Source organism: Mesoplodon mirus (assembly GCF_964341445.2).
Source record: "Mesoplodon mirus genome assembly, chromosome: 19".
NCBI lineage: Eukaryota > Metazoa > Chordata > Mammalia > Artiodactyla > Ziphiidae > Mesoplodon > Mesoplodon mirus.
In genome coordinates, this window is record NC_138995.1 from 19,811,102 (window position 1) to 19,832,930 (window position 21,829).

Below are 21,829 nucleotides of genomic sequence, written 5' to 3' on the forward strand. Positions count from 1 at the left end.
GGAGGTAGGAACGTAATGAGGACTTGGGGGGTATGGAGTGCTGGAAACATGCTTTTGCTGATCTGGGTGCTGGTTGCACCTGTGGGTTCAGATTGTGAAAGTTCATTGGCTGTATGTATTTTTCTGTATATATGTTATGCTTCCGTTTAAAAATAACAACAAAAAACAAAGTTAACATCACCAGTAATGGGACAAATCAATATCATGTGCTGAAGACAACATGGGATTGTTTTGTGATATTCCCACAAAAAGTACATAACCCGAGTCTCTTCAAGAGAAAACACCTGGCAAACCCAACTGAGGGACATCCTACTACATCACTGGCCTGTGCTCTCCAACCATATCAAGGTTGTGAAAGACAAAGACACACTGAGGAACTGTCCAGAGAAAAGGAGACTTAAGGGACTGGACAACTGAATGCAATGCATGGTCTGGGAATTTTGGGGTTTTACAAAGACGTTATGGGGACAGTGAGCAAAATCTGAATAAGGTGCATTGATTAGATAATAGCAATTTAACAATGTTAATTTCCTGATTTTGATTCTTGTACTGTGGTTATGTAAGAGAATGTCTTTGTTTTTAGGAAAAACCACTGAAGTATTTAGAGGTGAAACAGTATCATGGCTGCAACTTATTTTCAAAGAGTTAAAAAAAATGTATATATGAAGAAAGAGAGTGGGAGAGAGCAAAAGTGATAAAATGGGGAGCCTGGGTGGCCAGTCTATGGCTATTCATTGTATTTTTTCAACTTTTCCATAAATCTTAAAATATGCTGTAGTAAAACGTTGGGATTTAGGAGCTCCAGGTCTGATGGTGGAACCCTAAACGTTGGCTCTTCCTTTTTCTGTTCCCACGGCCACAACCCCAGTTCTCCTGGGTGTCAGTGTGAAAAGGGACAGAAAAAGAAGGAAGTAAAGCCTGGCATTTCCTGACATGGTGGCAAGGTCTTGTGTGGGCGCTGAGGGCCCATCTCTAAGCGTCTTAACTTACAGCAAGGCTTAGTGAAGTTGGCTGGGGTTGGTAGCTCTTGCCAGCTGCCTGACACCTGACTTTCTTTCCTCAGCATGACCTCTGACCTCAGGGGGCACTGGGATCAAGGCACGTGCCCCAAAGACTGTAGAACTGGCTGCTGTGCCCTGACCCCAGCTCCCAGAGTTGCCAGAACTGCCACTGGCGCCAGCTAAAGCAGCCAGGTTGGTGCTCAGCCTTCCACCCCCAGCCCAGGGTCAAAGGACGTGTGTGAGCAACTCTGTACCTGGCCGATCTGAGCTGCACGAGGTAAGGGGCCCCCCAGTCCCCTCTGCTGCCCCCAGAAACCACAGGCTTCTGGATTTAGTGCTGGGGCCAAGGCTTTGAAGGCTTGGCTGTCCCCAAAATATCTTTTCAGCCCACCTGCCCCTGCCTGAAATTATACCATTTGAGCTCTTCTCTCCTATGAGAGACCATTTCCAAACACTGACTTCTCCTAAAGTACAGACCTCGTATTGCAGGGGTCATAGTTCATGGACTTGGGTAAACACATTAAATGCCTTTATTTTCCGTAAATCAGTCGAATCTAGCTCTGAGCTCCCATTACATTGGGCTGAGAGGAAATTCATCCCAGGTATTCTCCCATCACATTGATGGGCAAGGTCCTGGGGGTCATGAGAGGCTCTTCTGGTCATCTGTCCCTGCAGTTTGGTCCCAGCACTATGTCCCCTTTCAGTTTAGGGGGCACCTGGGATCACCTGCATCCTGAGATACAGAGCTGTCTGCCCCCCACTCGGTCACAGCCTGACTCTCCCTCTGGGAAATCTGCTTTCTCTCCTCCCTCAAGTCCTACCTTAGGCCCCTTGGGCCTCCCATTAACACATTTTACAGATGGGGAAACCAAGGCCAAGAGAAGAGATCACAGAGCAAACTGAAAAGGAGGTGATAAAGTCATTCCCCCAAAAGGTGTTTCTGTGTGCCCCTTCCAGGGCCACTTGCCTTTCATCAGAGAACCATTCTCAACTGTGAGCACTGAAGCTCAAAAAGCAGGATTTCAGGCTCCAAGATAGGCAAGCAGGGAGTAATTCGGTGCAGGGGTCTTTCTGCTACATTAGGCTCTCGTGATGGGTGAAGAGCACAGGACCAGGGGTCATAAATCCTACCTCTCCCACCAACTTATTTCAGCAGACTCTGTTCTGCGTCTGGGCCTCAGTTGTTCTATCTGTAGAGTGGGGTCAGACCAGGAATCCTCTAGGCCTGGATGCTCTGGGATTCCCTGAGCAATTTTTTTTTTTTTTTTTTTTTTTGCACTACGTAGGCCTCTCACTGTTGTGGCCTCTCCCGTTGCGGAGCACAGGCTCCGGACGTGCAGGCTCAGCGGCCATGGCTCACGGGCCCAGCCGCTCCATGGCATGTGGGATCTTCCCAGACCGGGGCACGAACCCGTGTCCCCTGCATCGGCAGGCGGACTCTCAACCACTGCGCCACCAGGGAAGCCCCTTGAGCAATTTATTGATCTCTGACATGGATCCTCTGGCTGAAAAAGGTATACCCCCCAATTCTACTCCTGAACACTCAGGAGAAGCAGCAGCAGCAAGGATTCACCGCCCCCCAGTTCCCCCAGAGGCTGGGCAACCGGAGAGACAGGGCAGTGAGACACCTGTGCCCAGAGCATCCAACAACTTGTCACTCAGAGCAGGAGCTGAGAGAGGAGGAGCAGGAGAAAGAGCCCCCTTTTGAAGACCCGAGAGACACATGGGGGCCCAGCTGAGCCCGGGACGCCTGTGTCCCCATGCCTGCCCTGCAATGCCTCTCCCAGGAGGGCAGCTCACCCTCACATGCCCCCGAAGACAGCATTTGGGTTGCAGCTGGAGGGATTTAGATTAGACTCACAGACTGCCAAACCAGGAACTGCCAGGGCATGGGCGTGAGTCCATTCAGCGGGGCCAGGGAGGGGCAGCAGGAGGAGCTTAGGAACTGCACCTGACAACATTTGCACTTGAGCCCCGAGTTAGAAGGTGAATTCAGGCCAAGATGCCCAGCGCTTTCTGAGCCTCAGGGAGAGTTTTCTTCCTCCAATCTGGGAGGCTTTTAGCCCCTGCTGTAGCCCTCCAGTGGCTCCTCATGGTCCCTGGATGTAAGGGCAAACTCCTGCCTGGCATTTGAGGCCTCCAGAGCCTGGGAACCCCAGTGTCCCCAACCACACATCTCCTCTTTGTCAGTACATGCTGAGCAAGAGCCAGGCCTCCCTCCTCTCTGTCTGGTAAGTGTTCACTGCTGCTGAGGCTTTTGTGCCTCCGCTGGGATGCCAACGACTTTGCTCTGGGCCCCTCTTCCAGGAAGACCTCCCAGATTAATCAAGTCTCCTCAACCAAGCCAGGATCCTTCTCAGGGACACTACCACTTCCCCCCGACTCTTGAGAGTCTCTTGTGATCAGTTCCTTCCTGAGGGTCTTGGTCTTTTTCCCAGTGGAACAGCAAAGGTCCTGCAGGGTGGCCTGGGACAGGGCCAGCCAGGCTGGAGGAAGGTGGGGAGTTCGGGAGGTTTCCTGGAGGAGGGAGGCCCTGACAGAGGGAGCCAAGTTGGTATCAAATGTTCTGAGAATGCCCTTGTCGAGGACAGAGGCTTGGAGCAGATCTGACTCATTCCTGCCATCGCGTTGTCTGGCTCTGGGCCCGGCCAGAGGGCCTGCTTGGACCCCTTGCTAGCAGATGACCTTGCAGAGAGTGACATCTGTTTTGGGCTATGCTATCCAATATGGTAGCCACTGGCCACATGTGTTCTTGGGCACTTGAAATGTGGCTAATTTGAGTTGAGATGTGCAGTGAGTGTGAAATACTCACTGGATTTAAAAAATTTAGCCCCCAGGGCTTCCCGGGTGGCGCAGTGGTTAAGAATCCGCCTGCCAATGCGGGGGACACGGGTTCGAGCCCTGGCCCTGGAAGATCCCACATGCCGCGAAGCAACTAAGCCCGTGAGCCACAACTACTGAACCTGCGCTCTAGAGCCCGTGAGCCACAACTACTGAGCCCATGTGCCGCAACTAATGAAGCCCACATACCTGGGGCCCGTACTCCACAGCAAGAGAAGTCACCGCAACGAGAGGCCCACGCACTGCAGTGAAGAGTGGCACCCACTCGCTGCAACTAGAGAAAGCCCATGCATAGCAACGAAGACCCGACGCAGTCAAAGATAATAAATAAATAAAATTTAAAAAATAATAATAAATGAATTAAGTGGAAGGGTGTAAGGAATGAGGGATCTTGGCAGCCTTGGGATAATTATTTTAAAATCAGCTCCCATTTCTCAAGTCCTCTGCAGCGCCAGGACTGTGGTGCCACCATCCCCGGGAGGTGGCAGTGGGGTGCTAAGATCCCTGCAAGGGCCAGTCGTATTAGGCCTATTTGGTCACCACTAAGCTCAGTGCTCTGGCGTAGAGCAGGAGAGTTAGCAGACAGATCCAGCTTCAGATTTTGCTTGGCCACTTGCCTATTTAACCTCCCCCAGCCTCATCTTCCTCATCTGTAACATGGGGGTGATAACAGTTCTTAGATCATAGGGAGAGAGTCAAACACCTGCCCCAGGCCCTTTACCTGCCTTCAGGGGCAGCATTACTAGCGTTACTTCCCTGCGGCCACCTGCCCCCAGGCTGAGCAAACACTGTCTTCCAGACACTATCCTTTTCACCATCTCCTGAAACATGGAGAGAGCAAATGGCCCCCAGATTGGGCCAGGGGTGCCAGCCGGGCTGAAACTGTGTCTGGCCCTGTGCTGGAGCAGCACGTGCTGAGGGGCCCTGCCCCTCCTGTGCCCCAACGGCACTTTAGGGACAGGTTTGCCCTGAGCATGAGAATGGAAGGGGGGAGTCAACAGAGCAAGCCTCTCCCTTACCTGCCTCCCTGGTCTCAGAAGCTAGAAGTCTAAGGCCTAATTCTATCCTCTCCTCGTGGCCTCACCCAAAACCCAGAAGTATCCCATGACCCTGGAGTGCCCTTCTGGTATAGTGACAATGACAGGAGCTGTGGCCAAAGTGAGTAGACCGATGTGCCCCCAGCCCTGCTGGTACCTGCAGCTTGGCCTCCTTTCCAGGGATGTTCAGACACACCACTGGCCCATCTTTCCCAAAGCCTCGACCCTGTGCCCCCTCAGCTATCGCTTTCTTCCCCTTCACAACCACACGTATGCATTTGCTGTCCCGGGTTTATTCCCCTCACTCCTCAGCCCCCTCACTGTCCACCATCTGCCCTGTCCTGGCTCATGGGGCACAGGGATGGCTGGGTCTCTAAGCCTTCTGGACTTGGGCTGCGACTAGGGTGAGTCCAGCGAGGCACTTACGGTGCACATTTAAGGAGACACGCACCCTCAGTGTCATACAAATGCAGGGTCGGGGCCTGAGGGTGTGTGCCTCCTTAAATTTTGCACCCTAAGAGATCACTTGCCTCACCCCAGCCCCAGCCCTGCCTCAGACTCCTCAGCAGCCCCCAATGCCCCTTTCCAAACTCTCTCACCTAGGTATCTCAGACACCACTCTGTGGCTTTCCCTCTCAGCAGATCCTCCTCAGGGTCGTGCGCTGGTTCTGTGCTAGATCCTGGGTCCCTTCTCTCACTGAGCACCCTCCCCCTCCCTCCCCTCGGCCTCACCCACCACCCTGAGCGAAGATGCTCCAAAGCAGCCCCCTCTACCCTCCACCTCTCTCCTCGGCTCAGACCCCAACACCCAGCGCTTCCTAGCTCTCCTCTCAGGGCCCCACAAACGCTGTGTGTCCATCCTGGTCTGCTGCTGCCCAGGCTTTCCTGTCCTCTCTCTCCGCCCAGGGACCCACCCTGCACTCCCCTCCACCCTCACAGAGAGCCAAATGCTATCTTTGGGCTCCACGTCCTAAGTCTCTCTCCTCCAGCCCCCTGCTCCGGCCTCCACCACCCTGTATTCTTTCTCCTGGCCGCTGGCCACCACCTTCTCCTGCTGCCAGTCCTGCCTGCCCACCCCCACTCCACAGGGATCTCCCAGCCTTTGCACGTCTGCCCCTGCCCCTCCTCTGCTCCAGATCCTTCCTGACTCCCATTAGCCTTGGGAGAGAGTCCCAGGCCCTCCCCCACGGCTCCAGCCCTCGTTCTTCTCTGTTCCACAAACACCCTGGGCTCTCAACAGGGAGCTGGCACACCTGCTCTTCCCTGAGCTCAAACATGCTGTTCCCTTCTCTCTGCCTTGGAATACTGGTTGGAATTTAATTTCTTCACCAGATGAGGACATCACAGTGTGAGCTCAGGGTGGGGGAAGTAGGCTCTCCCTTTTCTCTGCCCCCATGGCCCCTGCCCCGCCATCTGTATCACCCTCACCTCTTCGGTGCCCACGGCCCTCTCAACATCCTGTGCTTGACTCATTACCGTGGCCTCCCCGATGCCTGGAACAGCACTTGACAGAACACAGGCACTCAATGGGTATTTGTTGCATGAATGAGTGAATTTATTAATCAGTGCATGGATGGATTGTCATGTAGGTGGCTTTGGTGGCTGGGTGGGGATGAAGGGAGATACTACATAAGCTGTAGCCAGTGCCTGCCTATGGAAGCAGGTGGCTGGAGGGAGAAGGCCATGTCACCTCCAGCAGGCTGGGTCCTGATTTTAATGGCCTGGCAGTGAGGTGCGTGCATGGCGGAGGCCTGCAGAAGAGGTAACACCGAGAGGGCAGCTCTGCCCACTTCTAATTATTGCTTGAGTCTTTCTGGCAATGCCAGCTGCCTGCCCTGCAGAGTTTGGTCTCATCCATCACAGTGTGAGCTCAGGGTGGGGCTGCTGCCATTGCCAGTGGGGAAGACAAGAGGAGGTTCCCAGGGGCCTTTGGGTGTTGGAGAGCAGAGGCAGCCTTAGGCTCGGACCATGCTCAGCTCCTGTCCTTCCTGTCCCCAGGGCAACTGAAAGGTGTCCCCTGACTTGAGGGTCCCATCGAGAAGCCTCCAGCGTGGCCAAGGAGCAAGTCAGCTGAAGTGGGGTCCACAGCAGCCCTAGGCAGGGAGCCTTGGATGGTTTGGTGTCTGCTGACATGGAAGCCCTTGGGAAGATGGTGCTTCAGTGGCCGGCTGGGCAGGTAGGCAGCTCAGGCCCTGAAGGAGGCCTTGACCACACGGCCCTTCAGTGGCTGCGGCGGCCGGAAGTTGTTCACCATGTGGATCCTCTCATCGTCCTCTGAGGTGAAAAGCAGGCTCCGGAATTTCTCCATCTTAAGGCAGAAGAGATACTCAGGGCAGAATGGGGGCGCTGTGGTCCTCTCTGATCCCAGACACAACATCTGGCATACCCTGCCCAGCCAGTTCTGCCCCTCTCTCCTCTCGCCCCTAGGGCTTGTCCCTACTTCTCCCCACTCATTTCCTCTTTGGGAACCCAACCTCAGTTACTTACTCACTAAAGAGCCTCTGAACCTGGACCCTGCTCCACCTAGTTCCAGTTCCCATCTAGCTAAGAATCATCAGCAAATGCAGCATTCAGATTCTAGCACACTAGGGGTGGTCCCAGGATCCAGGGATCTCCCCTTCTAGTCTGTGTCCAGGTCCTAATAACTAACAACCAAGCTGACTCCCACCCAAGAATCTAAACATTTATTAGCGAAAGACGGGAGCCTTGATGGTGGGACCACAGGCTGTGGGCTGCTGGTTGGGAGAGTCACACTGCCCGGGTGTGCCTGACTGTCGCATCCTTCCATCTGGTACTCTGGGAGGGCTCACCTGCCTCTCAGAGATGCTGATGGGCTCCCGGAGCACAATCCAGGTGACGCTCTCGCTCAGTGGGGGTGTTGTCAGGGAGCCAGGGTAGGTCCAGTAGTGCTGGCTGGCAGGCAGGAGGTACTTGGGGTTGAAGCAGCTGAACTGGGCCTTGGTGCCCTGGGGCAGGGTGGGGAACCCAGGAGTCAGCAAAGACCTCCCAACAGGATGAGACCAACACCCTCCCCACCCATTTCTGTCAATAGGATTTAGGCTTCTCCTTGGCCCATTGATGCAAATTGTGGCCGAATGTCTGTGATCCCAGGGGCTATTTTCCAGCCTGGCCGGCCCTCTCCACCCATTCCCTTGTATGTAAAAGCTGTGGTTCCTAAAGCTCTCTGGGCACCATGCTCTCCCTTGCCTTCAACAGAACTTAATGGCGCTGCTGGTCAGAGTACCATTAATGTGACAGGCATCTTATCAATCCTATGCCCAACCAGACTTCACGCTGGGCATTCAGTGGGGCCATGGACCCTGATGACGAGGAGTCAGTCGCAGGGCACCACAGGTGCTGACCTTCACCTCTGCCAGGGTTTGCTGCCAGGATGGAGGAGTGGCTGGGCCCACTCCCTGATCTAGCCTCTTCCTTCCTCCCCACCAGGCTGCTGTGGATCAAGAGCATGGACCCCTGGTCTCACCTTAAACCGAACCATGTAGAGTGCATCTGTCAGACGGTTCATGCTGGGGTGCTCGTCCCCCGTCTGTCAGGGAGAAGTAGTGTGAGCCCAGATCTCACTGTGTTCTGGAACTAGGGGTGGTACCAGGCCTCCCACGGCCTTCTGGGCCCAGGTAACCCCCTCACCTCCAGGAAGACACCAACCACAGCCAGGCCATCGGGTGCTGAGGCCGCCTCCCCGAAGGTGCTGTACTTCTTGGCATTCCAATGAACCAGGTGCAGCTACAGGGGCAACGACAGGCCAGGCCAGTGCTTAGTGCCTCCCAGGGGCCATGGGAGCTGAGAGCCAGGCTTCCCTCACTCCCACCAGACTCCTGGCCCCTCTGCAGGAGGGGCGGGCCACAGATAGCATTGTTCTGGGCCTGACCCTTTCCTGAGCCCCAAGGGACCAAAGAGATCAGGCCCTGCCCTCCGTGAACAGTGAAACAGATGACTATCCAGTGTGACACCTCCCTGAGGAAGTGAAGCCTGTAGCTGAGCCCAAAGAATAAGAAGGGGGTTATCGGATGGAACTCTTGGGGCAAGGTATTCCAGGCAGAGAGAACAGCAGCCTGGAGATATGAAAGAGCCAGGTGTGGGCAGGGGATTCATCACATGCAGGTCAGTATGGGAAGAGGTCAAGGGAAATGAGGCCAGGCAAGGCCAGTTCATGCAGGGCCTTGAATGCCAGGCTTACTCCTTGAAGGGTTGTTAGTAAGGCTGTGGTGGGACTGGATTTGTCCGTCATAAGATTCCTTCTGGACACACAGATGGGGACGACAGTAGGCAGAGTTCAGGTGGAAGACCTGAACTTGAGGTGACGGGCGTCTCTCCCAAAGGTCCCCGAGTGACTTCACTCTCTCCAGCGCCCCACACCAGGCACCTGTCAAGACCCTGACTCCCCAGTCCCCAACTCCTTCCCCAAGTGGTAAAAGGATTCAGGTAGAGGAGGGTCTTACTTCGCTGGGGAATGACTTGCCATCCACCGTGTGCTCTGAGCCCTCACTGTGCTTCTTGCCCCAGTGGAAATGGAGCTGCTTGAGCCGGTAGGGCCCATCCAGGGGGCCCCCAGTCACCACTGCGGGGAGAAGGGGGTGCGTGTAGCAATTGCTGTGAGAGAGCCCACACCGCCCGCAGGCAGCAGTGCCAATATCAGGGCAGTGCTCAGGAGAGGGATAAACTTTTCATTTGCAACATTCCTTGCTCTAAGTGGATTTGGATCAGTCCCCGCCCAGTTCCCTATGCCCTTAGCTGGGCCAGGGCAGAAATCCTGGAGCCCTGTAGGTGACAGAGGAGTCTGGTACACTGAGTGGGTATATCTCTCCATCTGGATCCTCCCCACTCTTGCCCAGTTTCTAGTGGAAGCTGGGACTTTGCCTCTCAGGCCCCGATTATCACTAACAATAGACCTCCCATGTCTGCAGCCCTGACCCAGGGCTGGGTCGGAAAGATTCTTTTCTTTAGTCCTCATAGTAGCTCATGAAAGACAAAACCTATTATTATTTCTATTTTATAAAGGAGGAACTGAGGCACAGAGAGGGCAAGGCATTTGCCCAAGGTCACACAGCAAGGCACTGAGCTAGGATATAAGCCTGCATCTACTTCATATAAGTTCAGAGCCCAAGGCCCTAATCACCAGGCCGTGCTGCCTCCCCAGAACCTGGAGGCTCCCCAGGACCTGATGTCTAGAGGCCAGCTCCTAAGGGTCCCCACTCTGATGGTCAGGCCCAGGTACCTCCAATGTCCCTCCTTCATGCCCTCTTTGGCAGGCCCCACTTATGCTGGTTTTGTGAATTTCCCACTCTGATACCTGGTGAGCTGGGGCCACTCACAAGGCCTCCTGGGACTGATTGAATTTCCAGCTGAAAGAGATCTGGCTGTGGAGGGAGCCCCAGCCAGGCCAGAATGTGAGCTCCTGGATCAGGTGACGCCCTGGGCTCAGCGTTCCACTAGGCCCCTCTAGGACTGGTGACCAGCGCAGGGCCTTGCCCCCTGTGGGCCCTTCAAGGAGGAGGACCATGGGACAGCCCAGAGGCCCCTTCTTGCTGTCCTGCCTCATCTGAGAAGCAGGGCCTGTCCATGGCAATGCTGGGTGGTTGACTGAGCCTGGGGGTGACGGCTGTGGGCCAGGGCCCAGTCAGGCTGCTCCATCCTGGGGAGGCAGGAGTAGCTAGACCTGCAGGCTGAGCTCCCTGATATGGGCTGGGAGGGCCCACTCTTCTGAGCATGACCCACCTGGGACTCCACAGTGCAGTCTCTTAGGGAGTGAACTGCCTCCCTAAACCTTGAGCTTTGCTCCCTTAGCCTCCTCTCTCCATCCTGACCATAGAACACACTGCCATTCACTGTGTACTTCCTATGTGTTCAGCAGTCTGCAGACATTAATCCCCACAGTGACCTAGAGGGGGACACATTGTTACCTGTTACCCTCTTGGCCAGACGTGGGACTGAGGCTCAGAAAGGTAGGTATCCTGCCCAAGGTCACACAGCTGGGGAGTGGCAGAGACCTAACTGTCTCACTCCCAAGCCTACTTTCTTCCCACTGGTCCCCTACCCCTCAGGCCTGGGCATTCTGATAGGGGAGGGAACCCAAACCAGGCCAGAAAGTGAGCCCCTGGATCAGTGGTCCAGAAGAATGTTTCCTTGGGCCTTCCCCTGCCAAGAGTGGCCTTCACTGAGCTATTGATGTCTGAATTGAGCCCTCAGTGCCCTCTGAAGGCTATTTAGAAGATCCAACCGTTTGAAAACTGCTCCTTCATAAACTGTGATCTAAGGTCATCAAGAGTTCCATGTCCCTCCCCAAAGTTCTGGGTGGGAGGCTTTTCTTAGAATTCAGTACCAAGAATGCTGTGTCTCTCATCTGAGGACCTGTTGGATTTCCTACCTTCTGCAACAAGAACTATAACTGATCTTCTTTCCCCTTTTCCCTAGCCTACCAGGGAACTCAGAGTTAAGCAACTAAGATCATTCCTATCTGGCTTTCCTCCTCTTCTCTGCCCTTTGATTTTCTATTTGAAACTTAAGTTTCCCTGAGTGCTTTCATTGTGCGTATGGGGGGTTGGGGGAGGCGACAGAGGGGCAAAGTACCAGTCACTTCCTTACATAAGAAACTTTAGCAGGTTCCCTCCTTACCCCACTTCATCCCTCACAGGCCTGGTCATAAGGACAAAAATCCCTTTACTAAGGAGCACTCCCGAGGCTTCTGTCCAAGAATTTATCATGAAGGAACCCGAACTCTAATCCCAGGGCAAAGAGACCTTGGAAGGAGCTGCTACAAGTTCCCACTGGCCTCTCTTTGGTCCAGGACGGTTGGGATCTTGAGGCTGTAGGTGGGTTGGAGAAAAGACCTTTGGAGTGGGACCAGGCTGGTTCTGGCCCTCCCCAGCTCAGTGAGTCTCTACTTGCCCATCTTAGAGGTAGGGTCTTGAGAAGAATAAAAGAACTGCCTGTGACCTTAGCAAGGGGTCTGGCACACAGAACATTTTAGCTCTGTTCTCTCTCTGCTGGGCTTGGCCAGATCACACAGAGAGGAGGGTTTGGCCTTAGGCCACACAGCAGCTCAGTGATGGGGCAGGGAGTGAAAACAAACCTGACCTAAAGCACTAACTGAAAGAGAAGAAAGAGAATTAGCATTTCTTGAGCATCTGCTATATGCCAAAACTACAAACATCACTTCAGTTTTTCATTTCTCCTATGATCCTAGGGAGGAAAATAGGGTCTTAATGCTCCCATCGTATGCATCAGGAGACTGAGGCTCAGCCTAAGGCTTCACAGCTGGTGAGAAGTGGAGCCTTCCTTCCCTACCACAGCATGCTGCCCCTCCTGAGCCTGCCTGAAACAGGTTAGGATCCCAGGGGGAAGGGTACCAGGGTCTGGCAGGGCCACTTACCAGTTCGGTCATCACTGTCATTGAAGTCCACTTGGACAGAATGGCCATTGTTGGCGATGCTGAGGGACGTGCAGGACTCATAGGAAAGCTCCAGTGGCTTCAGGCTGGGCGAGTACACAGCCTGGCTGGATACAATATTGATTGGGGACTGGCGGTCTCCCTGGGCAATGGGATACAGCTTGTGCCAGTGTGAGGGGCCTGCAGATGGGGAGAGGGCAAGGACTCAGGCCAGCCTGAATCTCTGGGCTGCAGACTGAGGGCACCTGTAGGGGATGGTCTCCATGCTGTCCTTTCAGAGATTAGCCCCTGCTTTGGAGCCATGAAGTCTGGAGCTCCAATCCCAGCTCTGCCACTTCCCCTCTCAGCCTCCATTTCCTTGTCTGCGAAATGGCCTCACTAAAACTCTCCACCCAGAGCTGATAGGAGGCCCAGAGAGGTAATGCATGGAAGGGAGCACAAAAAAGCTACAGGCTCAGGGGCAGTTTGGGGTAGTGGGTCCTCCCCAACAGGCAGTATTGCTTAGAGAGGTCCCCGGGCTCCCAAACTCTCTGACCTGACCCTACCAGGTATCTGGCCTCTTCCTGCACTTTGGCCAAGTTCGAGTTGGTGTTTGTGAAAATGATAACAAAAGTTCGCATCAACCTCACTTTGGCTCTGTGACATGAATTTGCTCCTCATACCAGCCTCGGGAAGTAGAAACAAGCATGATCCCCATTTCACAGATGAAGGAACTGAGGGCCACTCGCGCATGTGCGCACACACACTTGGGCACTGGTATAAATACACAGTGTGTGCATGCATTGCCCCCAGCTGCCTTCCCCAGCCATGTGCAGGTCCAGGGAGATTTTCACGTGCGCACACATACATGCACAGTGACCTGAGCTCACCGCACCCAGAGCCATCAGGACCAGTAACACATGTGTACAAATACACAGCCCTGCCAACTACCTCTGACACACACATATGCACCCTCACACACAGCTATCCCCTGTTGCAAACCCAGGCCTGCACTAAGAGACTACAGCAAAACACATGCTCGTGCACACACACACACACACACACGCACACACACCTGCATGCACACCCACGAGCACCCACCACCTGCCTCCCAGAGACTCCATCTGCAGCCGAGAGGCTCGGCATCTCCCTGGGGAACATCCTGAGATGCAGCCTATTTTTAGAGCTATTGCCGGCTGGTGCTTCTCCCCGTTTTTGGCTTCTTAAGTTTTCCTGAGAAAACAGCAGCAGGTGCCGACAAAGCTGTGTCCCCAGTGGATGACTCAGAATCATGGCCCAGACCCACTGGGTTATTTTTGAAGTCCTGTGAGCATGCTGCATGCCGGCACCTCCATCCTGTCTTTCCCTCCCTCATCGCAACTAGACTGGATGGCCCAGGACTGGGCGAGGGGCAGCAGCTTCAGGGTGGCCAGCTATGGGGCAGGCCTGTTGGGATACTGGACACAGTGCTGGTGGGCAGGACCAGCAAGAAGGCTGGAGTCAGGGGGAAGCACCCTGAAGCTGGCTGGGAGCAGGTGCTGGGGGGCAAGAGGATCTTCTATTGGGTCGTGTCAACCTGCCCCTTCTCTGACTCTCTCTACATCTCTGCTGGTCTCTGTTGCCTTTTTCTGAAAGTCTCTTTCTAGCTTTTGCATGTCCAGATTTGGGGTTCTCCCCTCCAAAATATTCTCCTGTGTGCTTGGGGTCCCAGAGGGGGCAGAGACACCACAGCACCTCCCTAACTCCTTCTGGCCCATTGTAACCTTCAAACCCCCAGACTTTGTAGCCTAGGACCCCCGCCCACCCTCACAGAGTGCCTGTCTCTCCTCAGATGAGTGGGACGGGGGTGTTCCTCCCGCCAGCACTTCCGCTTCTCCCCACTCCCACCTGCCTTGCCTGGGTTTCGTCCTGGCAGCCTGGATCTTGGCTCCTCGTTGTTCATCTCGGGAAAAGCAAGAAACCCTATCCCACACCGCGACCCCAGTTTGGTAAGAAATAGCCCAAAAGGAACTGACTTGCCCCAGTCCCACACTCAAGCCTTCTGGCTCTCACCGTCTGCCTCTTCTCCCTTCCTCTGCATCTTAAGGAACTGAGGCAGGACCGAGGAGCTATTCTCTCGGTCAGACCAGGAGGCTGGTGTGGGCCACGGGCTACCATGCCTCACACCTGGACGTGCTCAAACACCCTGCCCGAGGCAGACACCCAGACACATCCGTGAGCCCCCAGATGCTCCCTTTCTTCACATACCTGCCGACTCGAAAGCTCGGACGCTTCGACGGGGAAACTCTGCGCAGGACACCGCGCCCTTGCCCACGGGGAGCCCAGCTCGCCGGAGGTCCCGGCACACATGCGTGCGCGCTCCCCGCACAGACACCGCGCACAGCGCTCCGCCGGGACCGCCCCCCGCTGCCCTGGGCTACCTTCACCCGCTGCGCACTCCGGCGATGAGTGAGTGTCCCGGCCCGGGTCAGAGCGAGCGGGGCCGTCAGGGGCTGAGCTGACTTTGCGCCAGGAGCGGGGGGAGCCAGGGCTCGGGCCGGGCGGGTGGGCCGGGTTCTGGGGGACGGATGGGAGAGGGATCCCGGTCCCGCCTAGAGGATAGGGGGCTTGAGGGTCGCCCACCCCGGCTGGGCGCGAGGGTCAGGAGCGAGTCGCAGCGGGTGGGGGCCGGCCGGGGTCTGCGCCTACCGTCGTTGTGGCCGTAGCCCCAGCCGTGGTGGCCGGTCATGCTGTTGCCGTCCCCGCAGCCGTGCACCTGCCGGCTCGGCTCAGTTCTGCTCGCTCGGACTGCGGCTCCGGCCCCGCTCGCTGCCGCGGAGCAGCCTCTTAAAGCGGCGGCAGGCGGGAGGAGCAGTTCCCAGGCGACCCGCCCCCCACCCCCCCAGCAGGGCGAGAGGGGCCGGCCCTGCCCCGCCCTCGCCCACCCGCCCTCAGGCCAGTTGAGCCAGTTGAGTTGAGATGGGAGATGCGGGGGGTGGGTGGGGGGCGGTCAAGGGGACCTAAACCCCAGCCCCATCCCCACCCTGGCCCTGGCCGGAGCACTCTCCCTCCTTCCCTCCAGCACGTGTACAGGCTCTGGGGCTGGAGAAACGGCCAATGCTGAGGGCGGCCTCTGTTTCTCCACATCCCATCTATTCCCCAGGCTTGTCACTGGGCAGTAAATCCCGCCACCGGAGACCTGGGCTCTGGGCCCTGAGTCCTCTTGGACTGGGACCCTTTTAAACTGCAGGTTGCACTGACCATCAGGTGTCCAGAACTGGAGCTTCCCCTGTTTGCCAGATACTGGCAGGTTCTGGGCCAAGCTTTGGGTCCTTCCTGTCATCTAACCCTCTCAGCTTCCCTACAGCAATGGGTGGTCCTTCCATTAGCCAGAACAGGAGACTGAGGTCCAGAGAGGTGAAGTGACTTGCCCGAGGTCATCTAGCCAGAGAGTGAGGGATTTACTCTTAGTTTGTCTCACTCCTAGGCTCTTGTGCTCTTTACTACTTCCCCTTGGTGCTGGGGGCAAAGGGGTCCTGTGGTTGTGGGGATCTGGGGGCCCTGGGCTAGGAGGAGGCCTCAGGCAGAACCAGAGCCTCAAAGTGGGAGTGGGGAGTTTGGGCTTTAACCACTGGGCATTAAGACAGACAGACCCACAGACACCAGCTGGCTTTCCCATGGAACTAAGTCTGAGGCCTTGCCTCCACCCTCTCCTCTTCCTGGCTTCCTCCTCTGTCCGGGTCTCTTTGCCTATTCCTCTAGAGCCCACTGTTTGTCCCTCCTTTCCTTGACTCTCCATGACCTTTGACATGTCTGCTGGGAGCTCAGGGCCTCCACCCTGCACTCAATCTCAGTATCTGCCTTGGCCCAACATTTTCCCACCCACAAGGCCTGGTCCTTGCTGTGCCCTCCACCTGGGATGTCCTCTGTCTTCCACCCACTGGCTCCAGCTGGCCCAATCCGACTCATCTGAGGATGTGGCCTTATGCCAAGGATAGGGCTTGTCTCTGGCTAGGCCACAGCAGGCAGTTTTGGGAAGACAAACAGATGAGTGGATAGAAGGACAGACAACTGATCCCACCCAGGGGCTTGTACCCGACCAGAGTTGAAGGGCCATTTGTGGAATGTCTGCTGGTCTGACCTCTACCAGAGGAGACTATTTCAGGCCCTGCTGTTGGCTGACCTTGTGAAGGAGTCTGCCATCTTGTCTGCCAGGCTCCCCTATATCTGTGAGGCTGTCTTGGTTTCCCTCTCCCAGGCCCTGAACCCCTCAGGTCCCCAAGTAGAGTTGTGGAGATCAAGGGACAACTGGTTGGCTGGGCCAAGGTCAGTCAGTGACTTCCCAACACTGCCTAGATGCTCCTCCCTGACCCAAGAGCTGGAAGGGGCCCTTAATAGAAATCTGACCCTAGGGCAGGGGGGCGGGGCATCATAATAAACATGTAGGGGGTGGCCCCCAAGTCTGAAATGTGACAGGGAATGCAACCTTGTCAAGGTCCCAGGTCTCCAAACCAGAAATGTCATCTTTAGACTAAGAAGACAAAGACTAGCTTCAGAGTGAGGACTGCAGCCTCTGTTCATCTCCCAGAAGAGCCAGCCACTCTTCTCCTGGGGGAGTTGCAACACTTTCAGGGCCTGGGGATGGGCCCAAATGTGTCTACTTCATTGACCTACTTCCCCCTCACTGTGACCCAGAAGACACTTCCATGTTTATTTATAGTGCTAAAAAAGTTGGAATTACTTAGTTTTGAATCCAGTTTCATCCGCACAGCAACCCCACTTTACAGATGAGGAAAGCAAGGCTGAGAGAAGTTGAGTTAGGCTGTACAGTGAGGAACTGAGCAAGAATGAAAACCCAGGGCTGCTGAGTCCCTTATTCAGCATGTCTAAAATCATCAGGAGAGGGGAGGAAGTGGATTTTAAATTTGATTATCATTTGTGTATATATGCAAGACTCTCTTCACAATGACTTAAGAGAAGCTAGGGAGAGTGTTTGCCTCCAGGATGGAGACTGGGAGCCCTGAAGGGTGGGGGAGGGTGCGGAATGGGGGTGGGAGGGACACTCTTTACTGCCTACTCCTTTTGAAAGAATTAAAGTATTGCCTCTTTAACAACCAAATAAAAGTTGATCCAATTTTTTCCTTCCTATATCCTGTCTTTGGCAATTTTCTCTGGGTGCTGGAGAACTGGGAACTCAGGTAGGTAAGAGGAGCCGATGGAGTCTGCCTGTCTCAGGTGAAGCTCCAGTTTCCCTGCAGCCCACTCAGGTCAACTTGGGAAAGACTGTGCCCCCGTTCAGGCACCTCCTGTCTCAATTACGTGCCGTCTTTAAAGCTGAATTGATTTCACTGCTCTGGAGTTTACTCTTTGGTCTCACTGGCATCAGTGGCCTCCTGGATTTTGCTGTTTCTGGTGGAGACGGAGGGTAGGGATATGTGAGCCATGAGGAAGGGCTGGGGAAGGAGGGCAGGAGCAGATTGCACAGCCACACCTCATTCATTGCAAACTTGACCAGATCTCACTTCCCCTCTCAAAGTTATAAGTCTCTCTTCTCTATAACAATGAAGTGATTAGGGCATCATCCTGGCCCTGACCACCTCATGGGATCCCAGTGAACACTGGTTGAGACAACAGTTGTCCAGTGCTGCACCAACAGGCAGAATCATGCCTGCTCTTCACTGTGTGTTGTGCACAGGGCCAACGGGCCAGACCGAAGACCTAGAGACTCTAAGATCAAAATTACAGCTTATTGTGGTTTTTTTTTTTTTTTGGCTGCATTGGGTCTTCATTGCTGCGTGTGGGCTTTCTCTAGCCGTGGAGAGCAGGAGCTACTCTTCATTGGGGTGCACGGGCTTCGCATTGCGGTGGCTTCTCTTGTTGTGGAGCACGGGATCTAGGTGCGCGGGCTTCAGTAGTTGTGGCTCGCGGGCTACAGAGCACAGGCTCAGTAGTTGTGTGTGGTGCCCAGGCTTAGTTTCTCCGCGGCATGTGGGATCTTCCCGGACTAGGGAGCGAACCTGTGTCCCCTGCATTGGCAGACGGATTTTCAACCACTGCACCACCAGTGAAGTCCTGAGTCTGTTTTCGGATCTATCAGATGGGAATAGAGAATCAAGAGGGCTAATAGGATGGTCAGGTGAGGTGATGTCTGTGAGTGTCCTGGAACCAAGTATGTACTCTCAGACCTCTGTTCTTTCCCCTTCTCCTTAGCTTGTTTGGGCACATTTAAACCAAACATTCCTTTTCCAGTTACAGTAGTGGCACCTATTTATTGTAGAAAATTTGGGAGAATCAGAAAAGCATAGTAAAGAAAATTAAAATCACTGGTCATATTACCACCCAAGAATCACCACTGTTAACATTGTAGTGACCATGCTGCCAGGCTTTTTCAATATGTATTAGTAGTACTTAAAAGACAATCAGAATCATATGTGGAGCTTTGTGATCAGTTTTTTCTTTTTTTTCACTTCATGCCCTATGATAAGCATTTCCCTGTGTCATCAGTCTTGGAGAACTTGACACTTAATAATTTTACAGTGGTCTAGTATGTGGATTATTTCTAGTTTTCACTATTGTAAATGCACTGCAGCGGACATCCTTATTTATACATCTTTGTGTGTGTGTCTGATGGTTTCCCTGGGAAAGTGGTATAACCAGATAAGATGAGGTACATATTGTGGGTAAGGCATTTTAAAATGTAGAAGGTATGGTGGAAATAGTTTTAGAAATTTATTCTTTTGTTCAAAGCATTTAGGAAGACTTATTAGATGCGAAGGGCTGAGCCAGGCATGGGTGATACAATTGTGAACATTACAAACCCACAGTTTTCTCAGGCGAGAGGTGGGGGAAAGAGGCAAGAGATTGGCCAATGAGCACCAGGATGAGAAGGGCTGGGATAGGTAAGGTCAGGTAGGGAGGGCTAGTGGCTAAGGCCTGGGAGTGTGTCCTAGGTTGTGATTCATCCTTCCTGGATGGTTTCCCACAGATTATAACCTCTTCCAGGGCAGAGGTAGCCCCAGACTTCCTGGAAGCCCAAGTATCCTGTCTCCTCCAGCTGAGACCAACCAGGATGGGTAAAATAATAGACCTAAGCTGGGTCTGGCTAGATCTGTAGGGGTGTTTCTTTCTAATCCCTGTGCCACCTTTTAATCGCTGTGAGAATTTGGAATTTTACTCACCTCTCCAAGTGTCTGCTCTCTTGGGTATTAAATGGGGTAAGCAGTAGTATCTATTGCATTGGGTGAGTACAATGAGCACAAAATGGTGATGCATGTCAAGGGCCTGCCTGGCATATGAGTACTCAGTAAACAGGGGTGGTATAGGGATTTTGGGGCTCAGCTTTCCCACCTGTTCAGTGGGAGATTGGCCTAGGTTGGTGGTTCTCAAACTTGAGCATGCATCAGAATCACCAGGAGGGCTTCTTAAAAGTTGCCCAGACCTCACTCCAGAGTTTCTGTTTCAGCAGGTCTGGAATGGGGCCTGAGAATTTGCACTTCTAACAAGTTCCCAGGTGATACTGATGCTTCTGGTCCAGGGCCTCATTTAGAAAACCAATGGTCTAAATGAATGCAGCCTTTGTTTCCTGGTCTGATACCTTTGATTCCCTGTCTTCTATAATAGGAAGAACTTGTGAGGTGCCCTGAGTTCCCAGCTGGCAGGGTTTGTGTCTGGTCAACCGCCATGGCTCCATCACAGGCACCTTTACATGCTGTTATGGGTTGAATTAGATCACCCAAAAGTTGTTGAAGTCCTAACCCCCAGGACCTTCGAATGTAATCTTATTTGGAAATATGGTTTTTGTAGATATAATCAAGTTAAGATGAGGTCATTAGGGCGGGCCCTGATCCAATGTGACTTATAAGAAGAGAAGAAATACAGAGACACGAGGGGAGAATATCTATGATGATGCAGGCAGAGACTGAAGTGCTACATACAGCTGTAAGCCAAGGATTACTAGCAAACCATGAGAAGCTAGGAAGGCCAGGACAGATTCTTCCCTTTAAGCTTCAGAGGGAGCATACTGCACACACTTTAATTTTGGACTTCCAGCTTTCAGAACTGTGAAACAATGAATTTCTATAGTTTGTACCAGTCTGTGGTACTTTGTTACAGCCACTTTAGGAAAATAATACACTGAAGTATCTTTTTTATGGGACACCACCAACACAAACCTTTTTCAAAATCTTATATTTCTTCATAGGCAGTATGACTCCCCTCTGCCAAATTTGGGGATGTTTTCATTCATGCAGTCCATGAATCCTCACCTGTCGCCTTTTGACCTTCCCACATTCCGTGGTTGTATTTTATTATCCCTTATATTTCACCTGTCCAATTGGAGGACATGTGACAGCATAGCACATGACAAACTGGGAGAGTCTCATGCCTCTGTTTCCCATCAGTTGTGTTCCATGGGTGCTATGTAGGGGTCAAGGGCAGTCATGAGTGGGTGTGCCCCCACCTGATCCTGGAGACAGCACCTAGGGGGAATTACATCCATCATCGCTGCATCATTACTGTCAAACTGTGCCCCTTCCCCTGTGCCCATTCCAGCGTGGGTTGGGGTGGAGATCTGTGCCCATTTTCACCTTATTTCAGGTAATTATTAACCTGAAGATGCCTGTAGAGTCTGGGAGATAGAGGGGAAGGGATCCTCATGTCCCTCCACTCTCCTTTCTCTCCCCCTTCCTCATGGGGTAATCCCCTTCTTTGGCACCCATCCCCAAAGGGATGTTTCTTTTCAGGAAGTGGAGGGCTTTAAATTCCACCTTGCTTTTATGTTCTCTTCTCAGTCCTCGTGACCTGGCCCCTGCTGTCCCTCAAACTTCCCCTGACCACTCCCTACCCTTCACCTAACTCCACACCACACCAAACTTTAGTGCCTCAGCCTGTCATGCCTTCTCTGCCTCCCAGGGATGACACCTGCTGTTCTTTCTGCTTAAAACATTCTACCTTGCCCACACCACGTGAAACATTCCTGGAGAGGGGGAGTGGGTGGGGTTCCTCTGCCCACCTCTCAGCTCCCCAGCTTCACATTGTCTAGTGAGTACTCGTTTACGGTCCCTCTCCTGTCTTGGGACAATGAACTCCCCTAGAACAGAGCCCCAGACTTATTCCTCTTTGCATCTGCATCCAGGAGCAGCTAGCTTTGTGATTGGAAACCTGCCCTAGTGTGAGCTAGTTGAATGACAGGATGGAAGAAATGGGTGAATAATAATGACCATAATAATGAAAGTTATTATTCAGACATGATTTTTTGTGATTTTTTGTGATCTTTTGTGAGTCAAAATCTCATTTAAGACTAATAGAACTCTGTGAAGGAGGCTCATTTATCCCCATTGCACAGAGGAACAAACTGAGGTTATGAGCGGTAAAGAGCAGATCTCACAACCAGTAAGTGGTTAAAATCTAAATCTGCCTGATTCCAAAGCTCGAGTTCCCCACAGCTACTGCGTACATAGTCTCGGACTGGCGGACTAGAGGGGCTGGTGCATTGGGGAGGACTAGATCACCAGCCCGAGTCTGAGCTTTGGCTGCACACGCCTGGCGTACAGGCGACGCGTGCGCAGTGCAGTGGCGGCGCCCCC

At 53.6% G+C, this 21,829-nt stretch overlaps 1 protein-coding gene across 1 annotated transcript; it reads right to left on the reverse strand.

The window, feature by feature from the left end:
- Positions 1-7,064: 7,064 nt before the first annotated feature.
- CA7 (carbonic anhydrase 7) lies at positions 7,065-14,994 on the reverse strand (the record flags this gene model as incomplete). The annotated part of the gene is made up of 7 exons (XM_082605761.1): positions 7,065-7,187; positions 7,690-7,845; positions 8,364-8,426; positions 8,528-8,623; positions 9,340-9,458; positions 12,270-12,467; positions 14,955-14,994. The coding sequence occupies 7 exons, from the start codon at positions 14,992-14,994 to the stop codon at positions 7,065-7,067; spliced, it is 795 nt and encodes a 264-aa protein (XP_082461887.1).
- Between the last annotated feature and the right edge of the window lie 6,835 nt (positions 14,995-21,829).